The sequence below is a fragment of the Neofelis nebulosa genome, chromosome 12, assembly GCF_028018385.1.
Source record: "Neofelis nebulosa isolate mNeoNeb1 chromosome 12, mNeoNeb1.pri, whole genome shotgun sequence".
Classification (NCBI taxonomy): Eukaryota; Metazoa; Chordata; class Mammalia; order Carnivora; family Felidae; genus Neofelis; species Neofelis nebulosa.
Genome location: NC_080793.1, coordinates 3,297,732 through 3,317,114, shown reverse-complemented (window position 1 = coordinate 3,317,114; position 19,383 = coordinate 3,297,732). Strand labels below are relative to the sequence as shown.

The following is a 19,383-nucleotide window of genomic DNA, read 5'->3' as shown; positions in this document are numbered from 1 at the left end:
CCCGGCCTGTCCCCTCTGCCTCCCGAGTCACTGCGGCGGCCTCAGACCCGTCCGGCTCTGAGGGGGCCCCACCCTGCGTGGTCATCGCCTGAGCCGAGTATCTGGAGCCTTCGTCATCCACATCCGGGTTCTGAGCAAAGCGCGGCTGCTCATGCGGGGGACGGCTGAGCTGCGCCCGGCGTGTCCCTCAGTGTTTCTCGGTGTTGGCGCTGATCCTCAGCCCCTGGGGGTCCTGGTCCCTGCCGGCCCTCTCCAGACCTCATCTCTTCCCCGTGACACCCTCCAGCACGGTCACCGGCGACCAGCCTGGCCATCGCCCTTCCGCCTGTGACTTCTTCCCTCGGGAATAACCTGCCTGCGAGAGGCCACAGGGAGCAGACGACGACCCGGACAAATGCTCCGCCCTGGAGACAGGAACCTCCTGTCCTGGGATGACAGTCCGGGCTGCACGCCTGCCTTCAGTGACGCCGAGGTTTTGCGAGAGGAGTGCCCCGCTCTCAGGGGCCGAGTCCGTCGAGCTCAGGATGGCCTAGGCCAGGGGGCGTTGAGCCTGCGGGCGCAGCAGGGCCCCCTGAGGCCTGGAGTCTGATTCAGCAGGTCGGCAGCGGGGCCCGAGAATCTGCTTCTGTGCCAAAGAACCACACTTTGAGAAACACCAGTCCAGGCTTTGGTGTAGCAGCTAATCACCCCGGACGTCACTGGCTTGAAGCAACCAACATGTGTCTCCAACTTTGTTGCAAATTCATCTCAGGTGGGCTGGGGACCCCCTCCAGGTCCGCCGGGGACGTGGCACTCCCGAGAAGGAGGCCGGCGACAAGAGGGAGCCCCTGCTGCAGACTGGGAGACCCAGGGTCGAAGCTGGAGCTCGTGGTCAGTGGCCGGGCGAGCCCCACGCCCCGAGCAGCTCCAAGGGGCCGAGAAGTGGGGTCCGGAGGTGCAGCTGGGCAGCAGGGTGGGGAGGGAGCCCCAGGGACGTGCGTCAGGGCCCAGGATGAGCCCGGACACCCAGGCGTGGCCACAGCGTCCCCCAGGTTGGCGCCTGGCCACATCCTGACAGCCCCCAGGGAACGGCTCCGTCCTTGACGGGCCCACGGCTGTGTCTTCTGGGGGAAGCGCCCCCTTGGCCGCCAATGGCCTCCTTCCGCTCTTCGCGGCCACCGCGAGGGGCTCGGTGCGGGGGACGGCCCAGTTGCCCTTAAGAAGACAGCCATTCACGTCTGTTTATGGTGGAAACAGCAAACTTAATTTATTGAAAAATTCTTACAGGGACTCATTCATCGCACAGGTTTAAAATATCGTTATGATGGGGCGCCTGGGTGGCTCAGTCGGTTAAGCGTCCAACTTCGGCTCAGGTCATGATCTCGCGGTCCATGAGTTCGAGCCCTGCGTCGGGCTCTGGGCTGACGGCTCAGAGCCTGGAGCCTGTTTCAGATTCTGTGTCTCCCTCTCTCTCTGCCCCTCCCCCATTCATGCTCTGTCTCTCTCTGTCTCAAAAATAAACGTTAAAAAAAATTTTTTTTAAATAAAAATAAAATATCGTAGGACGCCCTTCCTTGGACGTCACAGTTAAACTTAGGATCGTGTCTGTGGGGCTTTAAGGCGTCATCTGACATTGTATTGTAAAGGGCCCAACGTCCCAGAACCTTTTCTGTGGGTTTTCCGATGATCGTGTTTTCCCTTTCCATCAACAAGTGACCAGTTATATCGACAAGGAGAAATAACAATCACGCCAGGAGAATTTCTGCAAATATAAGAAGTAAGTTTTATTGCAATATACCGCAGCAAAGTGGTCGGGGGAGAAGGGGACACATCTGGCTTCAGTACAAATGACGACAGCTTTGAAGGGACCACGAAGATGGGGAGGACAGACTAAGAGCAGACTCGGGAGGGGCGAGGAATCAAAACGGAATCACATGACCTAGACAACCCCCGCAGGGCACCGCTCGGCAGTCCTCGCGTATGGCTTTGCTTTGGAAGAGACAAATGTGAGAGTCATTGGCGCAGGCCGGCATCCCAGGCGCGAGAGGACCTCGAAGCCAGGCTTTTCTTTGGCAACAGCGAGACTCCGTTTCCGCGGGAGTTCGGGAAATCCCAGTGGGTGATTTCGTCTCGCCCGGGGTCGGAGGGCTCTCTGCTGTGGTCTCCCTGGCGGGGCGGGGTGGGCAGGGACAGCACCGGACCGGTCGCCTCTCCCCCCGAGGGGGCTGAGCAGGGCCCGGGGGCCCCACCCGCTTCCCCCAGCACGGAGGGAAAGGGCATAGCACGAGGGCAGCTTTTCACAGTAAAGGGACAGCCAATCCTCGCCGGTCCATCGGGTCTCCCGCCCACAGTAGGCAGCCCCCGGCCCTCGCTCGTGGGAAGAGGGCACGGTGCCCGGACAGAGCCCCGCCAGCCCCGAGCTCCAGTGCGGCCGAGACCTGCGCCCAGGATGCTTGCAGATGGGAATCCAAATCGCTCGTGTGGGAAGGAGGCCCTGAGGCAGCCCTGCAGAGACCCGCAGAACTCACGGCCCTCCTCCCTGTCCGCTGAGGGCCCCCCGGGCCACCCCTTAGCTTCAATTCAGTTCTTAGCACAGACACGGAAATTAGCACCAAACGTTCGGCAACCAGATACAACCTGCTATCGTCACGACACAGACAGTGCGGGAAGCAGCTTTTATTTGTGTGTGTGTGTGTGTGTTTTCAAATCACAGAACCACAGCCTAATACCGGAAACGGGCCTCGCCGCGACCTGGGGGCGCAGAAGCGCGTGGGCCCAGCGGGCAGGAGGGTGGCGTGCGTCTACCTTAACGTCCTTGGCGGAGACCCACGCCGTGGAGGCGAAGACGGGGACCACGCAAGGCGGGAGGGTGAGGCACGGCCAGGTACCCCCGCGTCGCCTTTCAAGGAGACCTTGGAACAGATAGCACCACAAAGGACAAGTTAAAAGTGAGCACCAATTATCACGTAAGGACCATCTACAGAAAGTGTGGGTTCCCTGCCCCGGACGCTCTCCCGTCAGGCTCTGCGGGAAGAAGAATGGAGAAAGGAAGCAATTAAAATTAATTTATGCCTGCGTTTTAACCTAAGTGCATGAAGGAAAGGCAAAGCGTGGAGTTCTCTCTCTTTTTTCTTTTTCTCCTCTCCATTAAAAAAGAAAAAAACCTCCAGAGCTCATCAAAAAATTGTCTGAAGAGGGGCACGGACGCCTGCTGGTCGAACGGCAGCATGACCTCCCGCCCTGGGCAATATTCCACTTTATTGCACGTTCCTGGCCAGGGTGGGGACGGGGGCTCCTCAGGTCTCGCCGGGATTGGACCGCCCACCCCTTGTCCCCACTCTCCAGCGGGGCTGAAGCTGGGTTTCCGTGCGTGATCGAAAGTCAGGGACACTGCACGTTTATGACAATACAATACAAATATTTACTTAAAACTCACAAAAACGGAAGCACCTTGAATCCATCGGAAAGGCACGTGCGGAACGACATTTCGCCCGCGAATGGATCGTGTAGTTGAGAACAGACGCTCTGGCAAGGTGGGGATGACCCTTACAAGGCTCACCTCAGAACACGTTTTGAAGGGGAAATACACATCTTCAAGTTGAATTTAAAAAACAACAACAACAACAACAAAAGGGGTCTCCGAATAGTGCAGCCCCCACACCCGCTCCGTGGCAAGAAGTGTGGCCCCCTTCCCGTCCCCGTGGCGTGGTGGCGACGGAAGGGCGCTGAGACAGCGGGGTGCCGGTGGCGGTGGGCCGTCTAGGTCATGTGATTCGGCTCCGGGGTGGGGACTCAGCTCTCTTCCTTTGCTCTGTGGGTCTGGGGTCCGGCTCGGCGTGGAGCCGGGCGCAGACGAGGTCGGGGGAGGGACGAGGAAGGCCTTCACTGTCCAGGACGCCCGCAGACGGCGCGCTGAGGTCACGAGGTTGCTCTCGGGGGTCGGGCTCGCGGCTCCTAGCCCAGGAAGCAAGCTGGCCCCACTTCAAATCCGAATTTCTGTGACGCTTCACCGAAGTCATTGAACATGATGTCCACGATGGGCACCTGCTCCACCTTGGGGGTGTCGATCTCCAGCACGGTCTTCTGATACCCTTTCTTCGTCTGGGAGGCACAAGAGAGGCGCGTGTCAGCGAGAGGGGGCCGGGGGCACCTCTCACGCTTGAGCCCCACCCGCCACACCCGCCCCGGCTCCCGGGCTCCCACGCACGCGCACGAGCGGCCGCGGACAGGGCCCGGCTTCTGTCACGTCTTCAGGCAGGCGGAGGGAAGGAAGGTTCCGGACCAGGGCAGGCAGCGCCCCGCCTCCCCCCACCCCCCGCCCCCCGCCCGGCCATTTAATCCGGGCCACGGTCCTGGACCCACGCCCCACCCCCACCCCACCAGCTGGGACACTCCAAGGCAGCCCCTCCAGGACCAGCTACAGAAAACACAGCTCTACTGGAATACGCCGATCTGGGCTCCACGTTCAAAACGCAGAATTCTAAGACAGGACAGCGGATCGCGGGCCCTGCCCTTGGCAATGACCCCCCAGAAGTGAGAGGAGGCCACACCCACAGGTGCGAGAAGAAGCGGGGAGCTCTATGCCGTCCCCTCCCCCGGCCAGGCCAGCACCCACGGCCGTCCACCTAGGCTCTGTGTCTCTGGGCCTCCGCCCTCACCGTCGGCCCCCCCTGAGAACCAGGGAGTCAGATTCAACAGCTTCCTGGCCCTTGCTGGGCCGCTGGGAGGTGGGGCTGCCACGGGGCCCGTGCCACCTCGGCTACGGGCGGCCCGTGCCTTTCCACGCCGGCGGGGCAGTGCCACGGGAGGGCCGGCGAACGGCCTCTCCTCCCCACCCAAGGGACGGCAGCGTTTGCCGAGCTGACAGGGTGATCTCTCCTGGATTTACGGGGCCCCACGGCTGCAATTATCGGCGCACTTACGGAGGGCATGTTTAAGCAGGCCTCGAGCCCGCAGCCGCCCCGCCACCCCGTTATTCCTGAGGCATAAATAACCGTTACGGGCTGGCGATGGCCCCCGAGGGTGCACGGAGCTTCACAAACGACGGGATTTATGCGGCACGCTTCCTCGGGCCCCCTGCCAGGTGATCCGTGTCTGTGCACAGGGCTGGGCCCGCTCAGCGGCCCCTCAGTCCGGCCACACGGCCACAGAGCGTCTGCGGGAACCCCAGTTTTTGGTCCCTCGATGCCCCGTGAATCCAGCTGGCCTCCGGGGGCCGAGGGCCGAGGCCGGCCTCTCTTCCACCAGGAGGTGCGTGGGGGGGGGCAGCGGGGCCCCCTGAACAGTTACGTGGGAGGGGCGTGACCCGGCAAATCGTGCTGAACTTTTTGGGGGTTTGGGGTTTGCTGAGCACAGCTCCCCAGGAGCCCCCCCGTGCCCCACCTCCACGTTCCACCGGCCCTGCCCTCCGCCCACACTCCAGCCCTGGCCTGCCTGCGTGGCCCACTCTCTCCATCCGCAGGGCTCTCTCCTTGGAGACATCGTCTCTCCACAGAGATAGGATCTTTTCTTTCCAGAGTAAACCCGTCTGAGGGGGGAGCTGCCGCTCTTCCTGGCCCAGCGTCCAGTCTGGATATCCCACCCTCTCGGGTCCTGCCACGGCAGCCAGAGATGCCCGAGGACCGTCGCAGAGCTCAGAAACGGCCACCGTGAGGACGGGGCACGATCTCCTCTCTCCGGCAGATCGGGGCAGCCGATCGACGTGCGCACTGTTTTCTAAGGGGCGGGACCGTGGCTGGGATTGCAACGGCGCTGGGTCTCGGGCTCCGGGCCAGCGGCGCTGGCTTCCACGGACCCCATGGTGGAGGAGGAGCCGGGTCCTTCCAGCTCTGGGCAAGGTGGAGCCATGGGGGCTCCCCTCAAATCTTCGCCCTTTCCGTACGGCGGCAGCCCTCGTGGGGAGAAGAGGCACGTGGCAACGTCCGGAGCCACTTTCAGTTCTGACAAGTAGGTGGGGGCCTGGCAGCTGGTGGGCTGAGGCCAGAGGCGCCGCTCAACATCCGACAATGCACAGGGCGCCCCCACCCCAACCCCACACACCCAAAGACTCATCTGGCCCCAGGTCTCCTCCGTGTGACGTAAGGGGCAGAAGCAGGAAGGGGCGGTGGAAACTACGGGCAAGGAGATTTTAGCTCAATTCCTACAAGAGCTTCCTAAGGCTGAGACCTTGCCACCACGGCCTGAGAGCTGCCTCGGGTGGTAGTGAGCTCCCTGTCAACGGAGGCATTCAAGGTGCAGCTGTGCCAGACGCGGACTACGGTGGGAAGGGGGTGGGAATTAGGAGACTCCATTCTGTCACATCCTACGGGCCTTGGGCAGGTCACTGGGCCCCTCCCGGCCTCAGAATTTGCTTCTGCAAAATAAAGGGAAGGCCCCAGTCAGCGGTTCTTACCCGGAAGCGGGAGCCCTCCTAGTGGCGTTTGGGGCGTGGAGGCTCGTGGTGACCGGCTGCCCACATGCCGCCGGCACACCCACGCCACCAGGGGACACGGCCAGACAAGGAAGGCCTTTGGCTCTGGGGTTAAGGAGCCGGGAGCTCGACCTTGTGCCAGGACGCAGGCAGACCCAGGCACGCGGGCTCCCGGTTACACAGCATCGCGGGGAACTCCTGGCGGCTCCCGGCTTTGCTGTTGCAACGAGTCGGGGAAGGAGCGTCTACAGAAAGAGACGCGGGGGCACCTGGATCTTTCCGGAAAGCTCTCTGGAGCCTGTCTGAGCTGGAGCGGGGAGCCAGGCGGCCCGCACTGTAGCCGCTGAGGGTCCTGGGCCACGAGGTGCATTTTCCAGCATCCCCCCCCCCCCCACCCCCGCCGTCGCCCCTGCAGGGACGGCCCCCCGCTTCTGGAGGACCAGTCTGCTCTCCTCACCGGATGGCCTGTGCTGGCCCCAGCGGACTGTTTCCCTCTCTGCCATGGAAGCCGGGATGCTCCAGAATGCTCCGAGCCACATTCAAGCCCCTTCCCCAAGGACTTTCTGCTCTAGGAGACACTTCTCTGCCCTTCACGTCTCTGCCTCTACTGCCTTCAACTAGCGGGCCTCTGTTGTCAAGAACAGTCACAGGAACTGAGGGTTCTTCTGGGGCTCACGGCGGGCTGAACGCAATCCCGAGCGCTTTTTAGGCAAGATTAGAAGTGCTCCTGGAGCCACCCTCTGAAGGAGATGCTATTACTGTCTCCACTCGCGGGAGGCGGGGAGGCAGGGATAATTTTACCCGCCGCCTCACGACCTTCTCACAGCAGCCCTCGTGTGTCAGGAGCGTGAACAGATGCCAGGGGGTTAAGGCCTCCCTCCCGCCCCCCCACCGGTGCGTCTGGACCCCTCCCCGGGGGACTGGACTCCTCTGCTCTTAAGCAGGGACGAGTCCCGCACATTCCCCGGCCAGACCGCAGGACTGACTCGCACAAATCCCAGGGCACGGGGCCGCAGGGGGCAGGGGCAGAGTGCCTGGGGGAGCCCGCCCCTCTGGGCGTCCTGGCCTCACACTCGGCCCCCCCCCGTTCCCTCCCCTGTAATCCCCACAGTGGCCCCGGGGGGGTGGGTGAGAAAAGGACCAGAGGGCCCCCTGGGGGCCGGAGGGGGCAGTCCCGGCCAGGGCACCAGCCAGGGGCGGAGGCAAGCTCCGAGCCTGGGTCCCGCTCTCGGTGAACACCGGACACCTCTGCCCGCTCACCTTCCCTCTGGGCCCAGGCGGCACCGCAGAGCCGTCCGCGACACTCTGGCCTGGCCCAGAGGGCGCCAGCCACCCTCAGCGGACCGGTCCCAGGCACGCCGGGACGGGACGGGGCGGGAGCGTGCAGCTGTGGGGACGGGCACAGAGGCGAGAGCACGGGCTTGTCACGCGCACCCGGTGGCAGCTCAGTGCAGGGGGACGCCCTCCCCGGCCCGGGTCACACTGTGACCAGCTCTCCCAAAAGCCCTCGCCGCTCCGTTCAAAGAGCAGGTTGGGCGGCGGAGGTGGGGGGCGGGGCAGCTGGTGGAACCACTGGAAGAACCGGAAATCACAGATGGTTTGCTCCACCCAGAAATCTTCCGGAAGGGCCCTGTCTGGGGCTGGCGCCGGGGATGGCCACCAGGTGAGCGGCACGGCGCCTTCCGGAGAAGGACATCATGCCTGCAGGGAGGCCCCCCGGAGGGCCGGCCCTGGTCGTGGAGCGGGGGTGCAGCCCAAACTACCTGGCCCCGCGGGAGCCGGCCTGGGCACCTCGGGCAGGTCCCTGAAGAACAGGGGCCGGGAGGGGACAGCAAGACTCAGAGCAACGCTTCCTGGCGGCCCCCGCCTCCAGCCTCTCAAAGGCCCCAGGAGGGGCACGCCCGAGGATCTCAGCAGGACCGGGCCCCCAGTGCGCGGCTGCACCTTAAACGTCTCCCGGGACACGAGGACACGGCTCAGACCTGTGGGCTGCCCAGGGCTGCCCCTCCCCTGGGCACCCAGGCCTCGCTCTGGGTCGGGGGGCGGGGGGGGGCGGCACAGGCGGGCGTGCAGAGAAAGGCAACTGTTCCGGGGCCCGGGGCCCAAAGGGCGGGGCGCAACTCCAGCCCTGAATGGCCGTGCGGCCTGAGCAAGCCTCCCGTCAAGCCTGCAGGCAGAGCGGCCCTTTCTGGCGGGCGGCACGGGGCCCGGGCCTGACCCTGCACCCACAGAGCACAGCCCGGCACTTGGGAGCAGACCCAGCCTGGGTCCCGGCCGTTCCCAGGAAAGCCCTGTCCAAGAAGAGAGCCTCTAATTCCCAGCCGCGCTGACAGGGGCTCCTTGTCACACGTGGATGGGGCCACGGACCCGGCTCCCCGGCCTCCCGTGTCAGGGCTCAGCTTTCCCGGGCCGGGCGCCCTCGCCGCCCCCTGCACGCCGCGCAGGGCCGGCCCCGGAGGCGCCCGGTGACCGACCTGGCGCGGACTGAAGGACGAACACCGGAGGCCTGGAGGGTGACACCCCGCCCCCCGGGCCAGCCGCGTGTGACACTCACAGCACAGCCGTCCACCAGGGCGCGGATGTAGGGGCTGTTGTCGTAGGACATCTCCTCGTCGTTGGAGCCCAGGAAGCGCATGGCCTTGTCGTAGCTGCCCGTGGCCGCGTCCTGCCAGGCGACCGACTGGTAGCAGTTGTAGGTGATGTTCTGGTTGGCGGAAGCACTCAGGAGGCGCAGGAAGGTCATCTGGACCACACCCACGGGGTTGCCCTCGGCGTCCACGTAGGAGAGCTGGGGGGGAGACAGGGAGGGCGCTCAGCAGCGGGGGGACACGGCCTGCTGCACGGCCTGCCTCTGTCCACGTGCCGTCTCCTCCAGAGTGAGAGCCACGCCAAGGGCAGCGCCCCGGAAATGTGCCACACTCCCGGCCCCCCGCCCCCCGAGGCCAGGGCGCACCGGCTCCCGGGGGGCTCCCTGGAACAGAGCTCGACGCATATCATTTCTTCCAGACACCCACACAGCCCTCCCACTCCTCCTGGCCTGGCGGGTCCCTACTCCTCCAGGGCTCAGTTCATGTTCCTCCTCCTCCAGGAAGCCTGCCCAGGTCAGGTGCCCTTCCCCACCTTAGCCTAGCTCGGTGTCTCTTTTCCCTACTGGGCTGGAAGGCCCTCCATGCCAGCGCTGGACCCCGTGTCACAGGCTCCTGGTGCGTGGCTGCAGCCCGCCCTGGACTGAGAGCACCCTGAGGGCAGAGACATGGCTCACAGTCCTGTCACTGTGCCTGGGGACCGGCCAAAGGAAGGTGCTCACGAGATCATGGTAATAAATGAAAAACTTTTGCTGGGCACCTATCACGTACTAGGCCCTGGCCACGGAGCCGTGAGAACTGCAGATAGAGAGAGCAGGGGGCCTCAGGGGCAACTTGGGCCAGCGGGGAGCGAGGCACGGGGTGCTCGAGGGCTAGGGCGACCGGGCGTCCTCCTGGAGGCACAGGGGAGCCACAGGATGGCACTCGGGAAAGGCCATCTCCACCTCTCCCGGGGCTCGGAATCCAGGGAAAAGCAGAGCATGCCTTCCTGCAGCCTGGGGCGGGGCTCAGTGTTGCCCACACTTCGAGGGGGCAGTCGGGGCACCCTGGGGACGTGAGCCTCCCAAGAAGACCCTCTCTCTGACAGCAAGCCCCGGGCACGGCATCAGGGAAAGACAACGTGTCAGCTCTCAGGGACTCTCTCCAGCGTCACCAGCTGGTTACCCCAAACAGGGCTACCAGGCTCGGCGGGGCAGGCACGGGGCGTCCCGAGAGGCGAGCCTCGGTTTCCGCATCCCGAGCAGATTCCAGCTTTCTGAACAGCAGGACGCGGCCAGGGGACGTGGGCGTCGCCCCGACCCTCCCCCCCCCCCCCCCGACGATCCTTGTCCCGCTCCAGCCAGGCATCGGGGTCTGAGGCTGGCCCCCCGACCCCCCCCCCCCCCCCGCCGGCACGCTGATGCCCCACGGCTGTTCCACTGCAGGCCCATCCCGCAGCCGACCCCGGAAGAGCCGGCTGAACACGCGAAGGGGAATGAGGCCCACTCGCTTATATCCACACACATATAACCAGCGAGCACGGAGGCGGGGGGCCTGGCCGGCGATCCGGCCCCTTCCCGCCAGCTCCGGCTTTGCACGCGGTGACCGGACACCTCACGGTCGGACCCTGAGGAGGAAGACCGAATACCAACCGGCAGTCCGGGCCATCAGGTGCTCCTTCTGGGAGGAAGCTTGACTGACTGGAGGAAGCAGACATGCACAGGGACAGGCCAGCGAGCAGCGCGGGGCACAGAAGGACCCGAAGCCCCCAGGGCTGAGCGGGGCGGCGGGACGGCCGAATCCCGCCACGAGTCCCCCCCCCCCTCCCAGTGGGAAAGGGGCTCCTCGGGGTTATCTCCACGGGCTGGGTCCCGGGCAGCCCGTCCAGAGAGAGAAGCTATTCCTTTAGGAAGGGCCCCGCTTCTACGTCCGCCAGGACGGTCACAGGCAGCTGGCAGTGCCTCAGAGGGAAAGCCCAAATAAGCAGGAGCTTCTGCTGGGTCCCACCTCGGTCTAAAATCTGTGGAAACGGGCCGGAGGCAGGAGGCGGGCTACCGGGGTGGGTGGCGGGAGACGGTGTTCTGAGAGAGGGGAGAGGGCGCGGGGCCACGAGGCGGGTCCTTCTGTGCACGGGCTGCTCTTTCTGAGGCGAGCACAACAGGGGTGGAGGGAGGAGAAGGGGCAGGTGGAGAAGCAGGTGGGGGGCCCGCCGCCCACGCAGGGAGATTAAAGAGGTCTCCACAGACGTGGCGAGGCGAGCACGAACCTTCAGAGTGTCTGCAAAGAGTGGCTTGGAAATCCAGGACGTGGGCAGCATGCAATACTGTTAGCTACGGAGTGCCGCAGGATGTGAGGACGAGGGGCCCCGAGGGCGGAGACGGGGCAAAGGCCAGCGGGAAGCCACCGCTCCGTGAGTCCTTGGGGGACGTGGCTTCTGCGAGCCACGGAGCTCCCGCGACATGGCTTCCGGGAGGGGAAGGACCCTCTCCGGGGGCGCGTGGAGAGGGGACAACCAGATCTGAGGACGTGAAGGCCGGGAGCGAGGTGGGACACCTGCTACGCACCCACGTCCTGGGCCCTCGGCCCCTTCGCCTGCTAGAAGGAGGGCACGGACTCTGCACTGTATTCCAGAAAGGGGTCCGATCAAAGCCCATGCTGGCCGCTGGCCGCACGTAAAGGAGCCCAGACCGGCTCTCAGTCTCTGTGCCGGTGACAGAACATCACTGGCTTCCTTCAGGATATTCCATGCCCTTCCGTCTCTGGGAAAGGTCACTGGGACTGGCTCCCCGGGAGTTAAAGCAGGGACTAGCCTAGTCGTGTGGGATGCGCAGAGACTCCCGTGGCCGGGTGGGCCCTCAGGACGGCCCCTGGCCCGGCAGCCGCAGGGGCCCGTGTCCTGAAGGGAACTCAGTTGGTCAGCGGCCCAGGACTCGCCTCGTCTGACCTGCCCGCTAGGACGCAGCGCTTTACAAACCCCTCCGGCTCCTGGGGTCTCTGGTCCCAACTCCTAGCCGCGCCAGGCTGTGGCTCTGGGCGGCCCGTGCACCAACCTCCTGTCCTAGACCGACTGGAAACCCGCCCGCCTGCCCCCAGGCCGAATGACCCCTCGTCGGGGATGGCGGGCGCCCAGGCTGGGTCTGGCTGTCGCGTGCCGCGGAGCAGCTTGGCTGGAGGGGCTCGAGCAGGGGTGGCACGGCGGCCGTCAGTGCCATGCAGAGCCGCGAGCCAGGCTGTGCCGCGAGCAGGCAGCGCCCCGGCGGCCACTTACCAGGGACCCTCGCTTGTACTGACTATACCAGGTAGAAGGCTGCTCTTTGGGCCAGCGGGCCATTTTACTCTGTAAGATACGAAACGGACGCGTTTGAAGGACAACCGCGCGCAAGTCGGAGGCCGCCTTACCAGTTTACCGCGCTTGAATTCACTGAACCAGGAACCCGGGTTTTCTTTGGGCCAAGAAGTGATCCTGGCCTAAACATCGAGCGGGGAGGTGGGGAGGGAGAGAAACAGAACGACAGGGTTACTAGGAGCCTGCCCCGCCTGCAAACACACCTCCTCCCGCCCGCGGCACGCCCCTGCGCCTCGCCCCACGTGGCCGAGGGGGTTCCGCTCGCCCGGGGACAGCCCGGGGGCCACGGCGGGGACAAGGGGAGAGCGGGGGCCTCGGTATCCTCTCCGTTTGTGCACATCCAGCCGCCAGCGCGGGGCCTGGCACTTCCCAAGTGCCGGGTGGGGCCGCGGGGTCAGGGTCCGGACGACCGAACGGATTCCCGGGGGCCGAGATGAAGGCAGTCATGACAGTGAGGGTCAGCATCTGCTGACGGGCCAAGGGGAGCACACTCGGGCACCCCGCCATGTGATCCGCGGCTCTGCCCGGGGAACGGGGTGGGCAGGGGCGCTGCCAGGGCTGGGCCGGCTGGGGGTGCGTGCGTGCGTGCGGTGGGTGGTGCCGGCCTGAAGACGCGGCGTGGAGGTGGCAGAGGAGGGCCCCCAGCTGGCGTGTGCTCAGCGCAAGGCCGAGGCGCTGTTCCCAAGGTGGGGCCCAGCACAGAGCGGGCTCGTACCCGGTGCGCACCCCGTGCACGAATGCATGCGTGTGACCCCTCCTCGGGAGGACGCCTGCCCCTGGCTCCGGGAGCAGGAACGGGGAGCCGCTGGCTGCAGGCACAGAGCCGGGGAGCCCAGCGGGCGGGCCCACGGGACCCAGGCCCCACAGTCTGCTGTGCACAGCAGGGGAAGCGGAAGCCGGACTCCCTGTCCTGTCCCACCGGGGCTTCCCCTCTGGGCTGGCCTCGTACCGGGGAGGGGAAGGGGCCTCGGGGAGGAAGACGCACCCCAGGGCCCCCTCCTGTGCATTTCTGAACAGGCACCTGGCCTCCTCTGGGAAGCAAACGGCAGGTGTGGGTGGGCACTCCTTCTGCCTTAAACCCCGGCCCTCCCGCTGCCTGACAGGGAGGGGCCGGGCGGCCGAGGGTCCCGATTTGCATGAGGCTCAGTCCGAGAAAGAGGGCAGAGCAGTGGGGGTCACTCAGACCCCCGGCTCGCTGTCCACGCAGCTACAACGCCAGCTTGGGCTCCCGGGGGTATCTCCTGGTTCTCCAGAAGCGAGGCCGCTTGGCGGGGAAAGACAGCCACAAAAAGGATGAGAACCAGCGTCTCTTCCACCCGAATTTCCTCCTGGGCCTCTGCCAAACGGGAGGGTCCTGCGGCTTGCGTTGTCTTTTTGAACCTCAGGGCGTTTGTCGCTGGGCATAAAGGGATTTCAAATTTCAGGTTGGGGAGAGTGCGTATAAGATAGGGGCGGCTCCGTCGGTGAAGCGGCCGACTTCGGCTCAGGTCACGATCTCACGGTTTGTGAGTTCGAGCCCCGCGTCGGGCTCTGTGCCGACGGCTCGGAGCCTGGAGCCTGTTTTGGACTCTGTGTCTCTCGGTTCTCTCTGACCCTCCCCCGCTCATGCTCTGTCTCTCTCTCTCAAAAATAAACACTAAAAAAATTTAAAAAACAAAACAGGGGTCCCCAAATCGTGCCTGTCAGGGTGGAGCTCCTGTCCCTGTGAGCTGGGCCTTCTGCCCAGGGGTGCTGGGGCCCCCCAGTTTCAGCAAGATTTAGAGACAAGGGGGCCCTGACGCTGCTCTCTCCCAGGGGATCTGCTTCTCGGCGCTGTGGCCAGTAAGGAGCTGCAGGCCTCAGGCTGCCCGGCTCTCCTGCATCGGAGCCTCGACTGTCTGCACAGCTGGCCGCCTGAGGGGCGCCGTGGGGGTCTGCGCAGGCCCCATGCAGGCCCCACGCAGAGGGCTCTGTGCCATCTGTCAGCTGGAGACCTCGCTCACCTCACCTGTGCCGCACCAAGGCGGAAAGGAGGCCACATCCACCCCACACACCCGCGCACACACACAAACTCCCGGCACGGAGGCGACGGTTGATGTTGATGGTCCGCGCGGTCTCCGTGGACCAGAACCCCGCCCGCCGACACCCTGCACCCAACAGACTTCGGAGAGGACGCGCTGCACTCGGGACAGACAGGAGCAGGTGCCCAGGAGGAGGCTCCTACTAAGAACTGAGGCAGACGCCAGCCTCTAAGAGACGTGTCCGGGTGACTTTGTACTTGGCCCCAAAGTCCCCCCCCCCCAAGGGCCTCAGGTTGGCCTGGGGTCAGAACCATGGGGTCATCTGAGGAAGGCTTGGAGCGACCAGTGGTTGAAATCCCAGCCCGGGGGAGGGGGGCGAAATGCCCGGGGGCTACCCTCTTCCGCCCTGCCATGGCACGAGGCTGTGCCCACCGTGTCCCGTGGCTCTGGTCTACTTTCCGGGGGAGAAACCTTCACCTGGAAACCGCCGGAGCCGTCAGCCCGGCCGTGCGGCGACAGGAAGGCAGTCGGGGAGGCAGGCACTTACCCCCTCGGACTTCTTGTCGGGGAAGACGCACGTCGCCCCTCCGGCCGTGAAATTGCAGTAAACTTTGAAGGAGTCTCTGGAGCAGCCTTGGTTAGGATCTACCCAGTATTCACCTGGACGGCAGATGGGGAGGTGGGTTTGCGAGCTGCTCCCTGCGTGGTTCCAGAAGCATCCGCACCCTGTCGGCTCAACCGTTCAAAGCCCACGGCCCGGCCCACAGGCCGCCAGGGCGGGCCTTCCCCGGGTCTGTGCGCTCGCGCTCTGCCTCTCGTGCTGCACCCACATGGGGGCACGACGGACCCGCCACCAAGAACCGGGCTGGAGGGTGAAGCCCAGGGCCCGTCAGCGCTGGCCAACGGCCCCCACGGCAGGCGGACGGGAGTACAGAGACGCTCCAGGTGGGCTTGGAGGTTCACGCGCTCGGGGTCAGAGAGGCCGGGGACCGGGGACCTCGGGGGAGAAGCGCTCATGCCTCCCAGAGGGGCAGCAGCCGGCCGGCTAACGGAACCGTGGGCTGCGTGTGGCTTAGGGCCGTGAGCCCGGGAGGGCTGCTGCGTTTCCGGGACAGTCCGGACAGTCTGGGTCTCGCAGGCTGCTTCCCCACGCAGCGCCCGGATCCTGACACTAGGACGAGTCCAACGGCACGGGGAGGGGACGTGACTCCCGCGGCAGCCCTGACATCAGGCGTGTGCTGAGCACACGGCACACCGTCTCTGCCGCTCTGTCCTCTGGTAGGGCACGCGCTTCTGTCCCCACTTCACGGACGGGGCAGCTGAGGCTCAGGGTGACAGGTGACGCACGAGACGGTGGCTGAGACGGGACTGGAAGCGGGCCCCGGGCCACCTCGGAGCCCGGCCCTGCCTCCCCGGCCCCCCTTTCCCGGGGCGCGTCCCGCGCTGCCTCCGTCAGGCCCGCAGCTGACGCACGGATGGGGCCCCCCCCCCCCCGAGGCCGTGTCCTTCCCGCCGCGCGGGCTGCCCCGTCCCCGCCCCCGCGCGCCACTACCGTCCGGGAAGTCCGGATGACAGAGCTGCAGGTCCTTGCAGGTGCGTGCGGGGTTCTGCTGCGTGCCCAGGGGCCGCTTCATCTGCTCGATCTCTAACTTCAAGGAGTTGAGGGAGCCGAAGATCTCCTCCATGCCGTCCGCGTAGTCCGCGTAGCTCTCGCCGGCCCCGTCGTCCAGCAGCTGGCTGGCGTCGATGTTCCGCCGGGTCCTGGATGCCTGGATCGGCAGGGGCTGGATGACCTCGCCGGGGGGACCCTGTGTGCAGAGAGGACCAAGGGGCTCTGGCGGGAGCAGGGCCGGGGGGCTCCGCGTCCCGGCCGCAGACCCCGGGCCACCTCGGGGAGCTTCTGCTCCCTCTTTCCTGCTCCGGAGCGTGGCACACCCCTCCCGGCCGCCAGGCCTCGCCTGCGCACCCGCCTGCCTCCTCCCAGCCTCGGCTGGACCCCGAGCGACCGGCTCTGCCCTCGCCTCTGCAGCCCAGCCCGGGGCTGCACACGGTGGGACCGCACTAGCGCCTGCGGGAGGAGCCCTCCCGGGGGCCGTGTGGGGGCCCCGGCCGAGGACAGACACAGGAGTCGAGAGGCTGTGTTGCCAACACGGGGTGACCCGGGGGGCGCGCCCCACAATCTGGCTCGTCAGGGCCTCTACCCATCACCCGGGGGCCTCGTGTGGTGCCGCCCACTGTCGCACGCACACAGATGTGCACACACGCATGCACACACGCACGTGTGCACTCTCTCCCCCTCTGCCCAACCAGGCCTCCCAGAGAGAGGCAACTGGACCCCGTCCACCAAGTCCTGGACAGCGAACAGCACCCACAGACGCTCCCACGACCGCCTCCACGCCAGGACAGCCCCCACCCCACTTCCAAGTGTTCGAAGGGGACTCACCGGCGGGCCGGGGGGTCCTGGGTGGCCTGCCTCACCCTTCGGGCCAGTGGGACCCTGGGAAAAAGGAAAGAGACCCAGGATGTGACTTCACCCCACCTCGTGCTCTGGATGATCTCCAGAAACCTGCACGGAGACGGCAAGGGACAAAGTCTAGCGTGCCGGGGGGAGGACAGCAGAGACCCTCCTGTCCACAGTCCCAGCTGTAAGAGCCTGACGCCCCGAGACGGGAGCTTAGGCGCACCGTCCTGCTGAGGTGGGGAGCGACGGCCCGGATGCCTCTGTCTGCAGCGACCCAGGCTGCGGACGTGCTCAGGACCTTCAGCTCTGGGAGAGAAGCATGAAGACCAAGCCATCAGGGGTCGAGGGGGCGAAGGCGGCCCAAAGCTGTCATCCAGGGGGATGCACGCCCCTCCCCCGGGCAGAGGGGGCCCATTCGGGGTGCAAGCCACTTACCGAGGAGCCCTTAGCACCTTTTGGCCCAGGAGGACCCTGCAGAGAGCGGGGGACGGAGCGTCAGGGAGCGGGCACCCCTTCACCTCCAGGTACCCACCTCGACCCACAGCCCCGCTCAGGCCGGGCTGGGCCTTCTCCCCCTCCCCCGCGCCCCAGTCCCTCTCCTAGGAGCCTGAGCTTGTACTGGCTTGTCTGGGGGCAGGCTGGCGCTCACCCGCTGGGTGGCCGAGGGGCCTGTCGGACGTGGTCACCCTGCCCCCACCCCAGCCGAGACACCACACATTCAGGCAGCCAGAGTTAGAGGGAGAGCAGGGCCAGCGTCAGATCCACGGGGCCACCTTGGGCCACATGGACCCAAGGGGCAAGCGGAGGCTGGAGGCCGTGGGGGAGGACCCTGGCGTGCAGGGTGCCCTGGGAATCGGGGGTGCCCTATGGATAGCCCCCCACCCCTCGTCCGGGCCGAGCAGTCCTGCTCACGCTGATGGGGACACTGTCCTCACCCTCCCACCCTGTGGATGTGTGCAGTGGAACAGCCACGTTCCCTCAAATGCCCGCCTCCCCTACCTGGACCCGGGGCCCAGAGACCCCACCTCGCTGTGTGGCTCACGTCCCTGACGTGGAGATATGGGCAAATCCACCTGGGCCCAACGTCCACTCGGCAGTGGGACCCAACCCTGGGTCTCCTGACTATCCTGTGACCCTCCCGCCACATACTGAGGCCCAGGCCCAGGCTCACCCGCCTCCCTGCTCCCCCCAGAACGACCAGGGACCATCCGCCCCTCCCAGATACACACCGGCAAGCCGGGAGGGCCCGGAGGGCCGATCGGGCCGGAAGGACCAGTGATGCCCTGAAAAGGAGCAGAAAACACAGGCCATCACGCAAGGGAGGTCACAGACACACTCACCTGCTGGAAGCCGAGTTCCTCAGCTCTCACGGTCTCTCCTCCAGCGGACACGGCCCGCAAGGGGCCCGAACACGTGCCGGGAGGTTGCCCGTCCCCCCCGCCCGGCTGCCTGGGGCCCGGCCAGACTCTGGCATCTTCGGGCCATGGGGAGGTGACTTCGTATCGTCACCCCTTCTAACGTTCCGACTTGAAATACACAAGCCCCACACCCAGTGGTCCCCCCGTTGCTGATTTCCACTCGTTGTGGGAGCACAGGCCCTGGGGGTCGGGGGACGTCAGTGTCCTGGGGTCCCTTTGTGCCTCCCCTTTGTTCCTCTGCACTTAGAGCTTGCAGCCAGACCCCCGTCCACACAGGCCAGCCCGGCTGGTTTTAGCCTCCGGCACCCCTGCAGCCACAGGGCGCCCAAGGCTCACCTGGAGCCCTGACTCCACACGAGCTTCCCCCTGGGGCGTAAGCGCCCGCCAGGGCAGAGGGAGGCTGAGAGAGCCCGCCCTTCCCCCTCCCCCTCTGCCACACAGGGACCGGGGCAGCTCACTGCTGTCAGAATCCCAGAAATTCTCGAGCCGGCTCCCCCCCAGCCGGGACGCTGCAGAGACCGGTTTGCTGTGACGGCTGACTCTGGTGGTGGAGACCCTGGACACCCTCCTAATTCTCGAGGTCACTGGTCACCACGCCCCGGACAGCTCCCATTTGGGGAAGACGGTGGCAGATGGAACAGGGGCTCTGGAGGACACCACCCTACAGCCACAGGGGGCCGTCAGCGGTCCCACTTCACTCCCTGCCCCCGCGGCTCTGCCTCACGAGTGCTGCCCCCTTGCGGGTCAGGCGGGGGCCAAGGTGGGCGCAGCCAAGGGCGTGAGCACCTTGGGAAGCAGAGAGTTATACCCGGAACGAAGCCCTCGCTCACACGGGGAAGCGCACAGCCACGGCAGGCCCGCCTCGTCCCCTATCCTGCTGCCACGCACACATCGCCCTTCCCCGGCCACGGGGTCCACTTGTGCCCTGCCCTCCCGGGGCTCAGTGGTGCGGGGCCGGGAGGATCCCTCTGGCTAAGGTTTGCTGGGGGTGCAAGCGCCCATCACTACTGTGGTTCCCAAGGAAGTCTGGGGCCAGGCGTGCACGTCCGGGGTCGGGGGGAGCCCGGCCCGCGGGTCTGGCAAACGTGGTGGAGACTTGCCAATGACCTGGGGGCAATTAGCCGGGTCACAGGCCCTCGAGTGGGGTGAAGCCACGCCACCTCTGGGGCCACCAGGGCAGCGTCCCCTCCGCTGTTCCCCTCCAGA

At 65.9% G+C, this 19,383-nt stretch overlaps 1 protein-coding gene across 2 annotated transcripts in view; it reads right to left on the bottom strand.

Annotated features, from left to right (window-relative positions):
* Positions 1-1,738: 1,738 nt before the first annotated feature.
* The window catches only part of COL5A1 (collagen type V alpha 1 chain), a 149,858-nt gene continuing 132,213 nt past the window's right edge, over positions 1,739-19,383 (bottom strand). Inside the window, exons 59-66 of one of the 2 annotated variants that reach the window (XM_058693633.1) lie at positions 17,989-18,042; positions 17,195-17,230; positions 16,742-16,795; positions 15,851-16,106; positions 14,846-14,958; positions 12,352-12,420; positions 8,943-9,176; positions 1,739-4,080 (exon numbers count right to left, since the gene is read on the bottom strand). In XM_058693633.1, coding sequence (XP_058549616.1) covers positions 3,934-4,080; positions 8,943-9,176; positions 12,352-12,420; positions 14,846-14,958; positions 15,851-16,106; positions 16,742-16,795; positions 17,195-17,230; positions 17,989-18,042 — 963 coding nt within the window. In that variant the 3' untranslated portion in view covers positions 1,739-3,933. Of the gene's footprint in view, positions 4,081-8,942; positions 9,177-12,220; positions 12,290-12,351; positions 12,421-14,845; positions 14,959-15,850; positions 16,107-16,741; positions 16,796-17,194; positions 17,231-17,988; positions 18,043-19,383 lie in introns of both variants that reach the window. The other variant, XM_058693634.1, reaches the window with a different exon arrangement.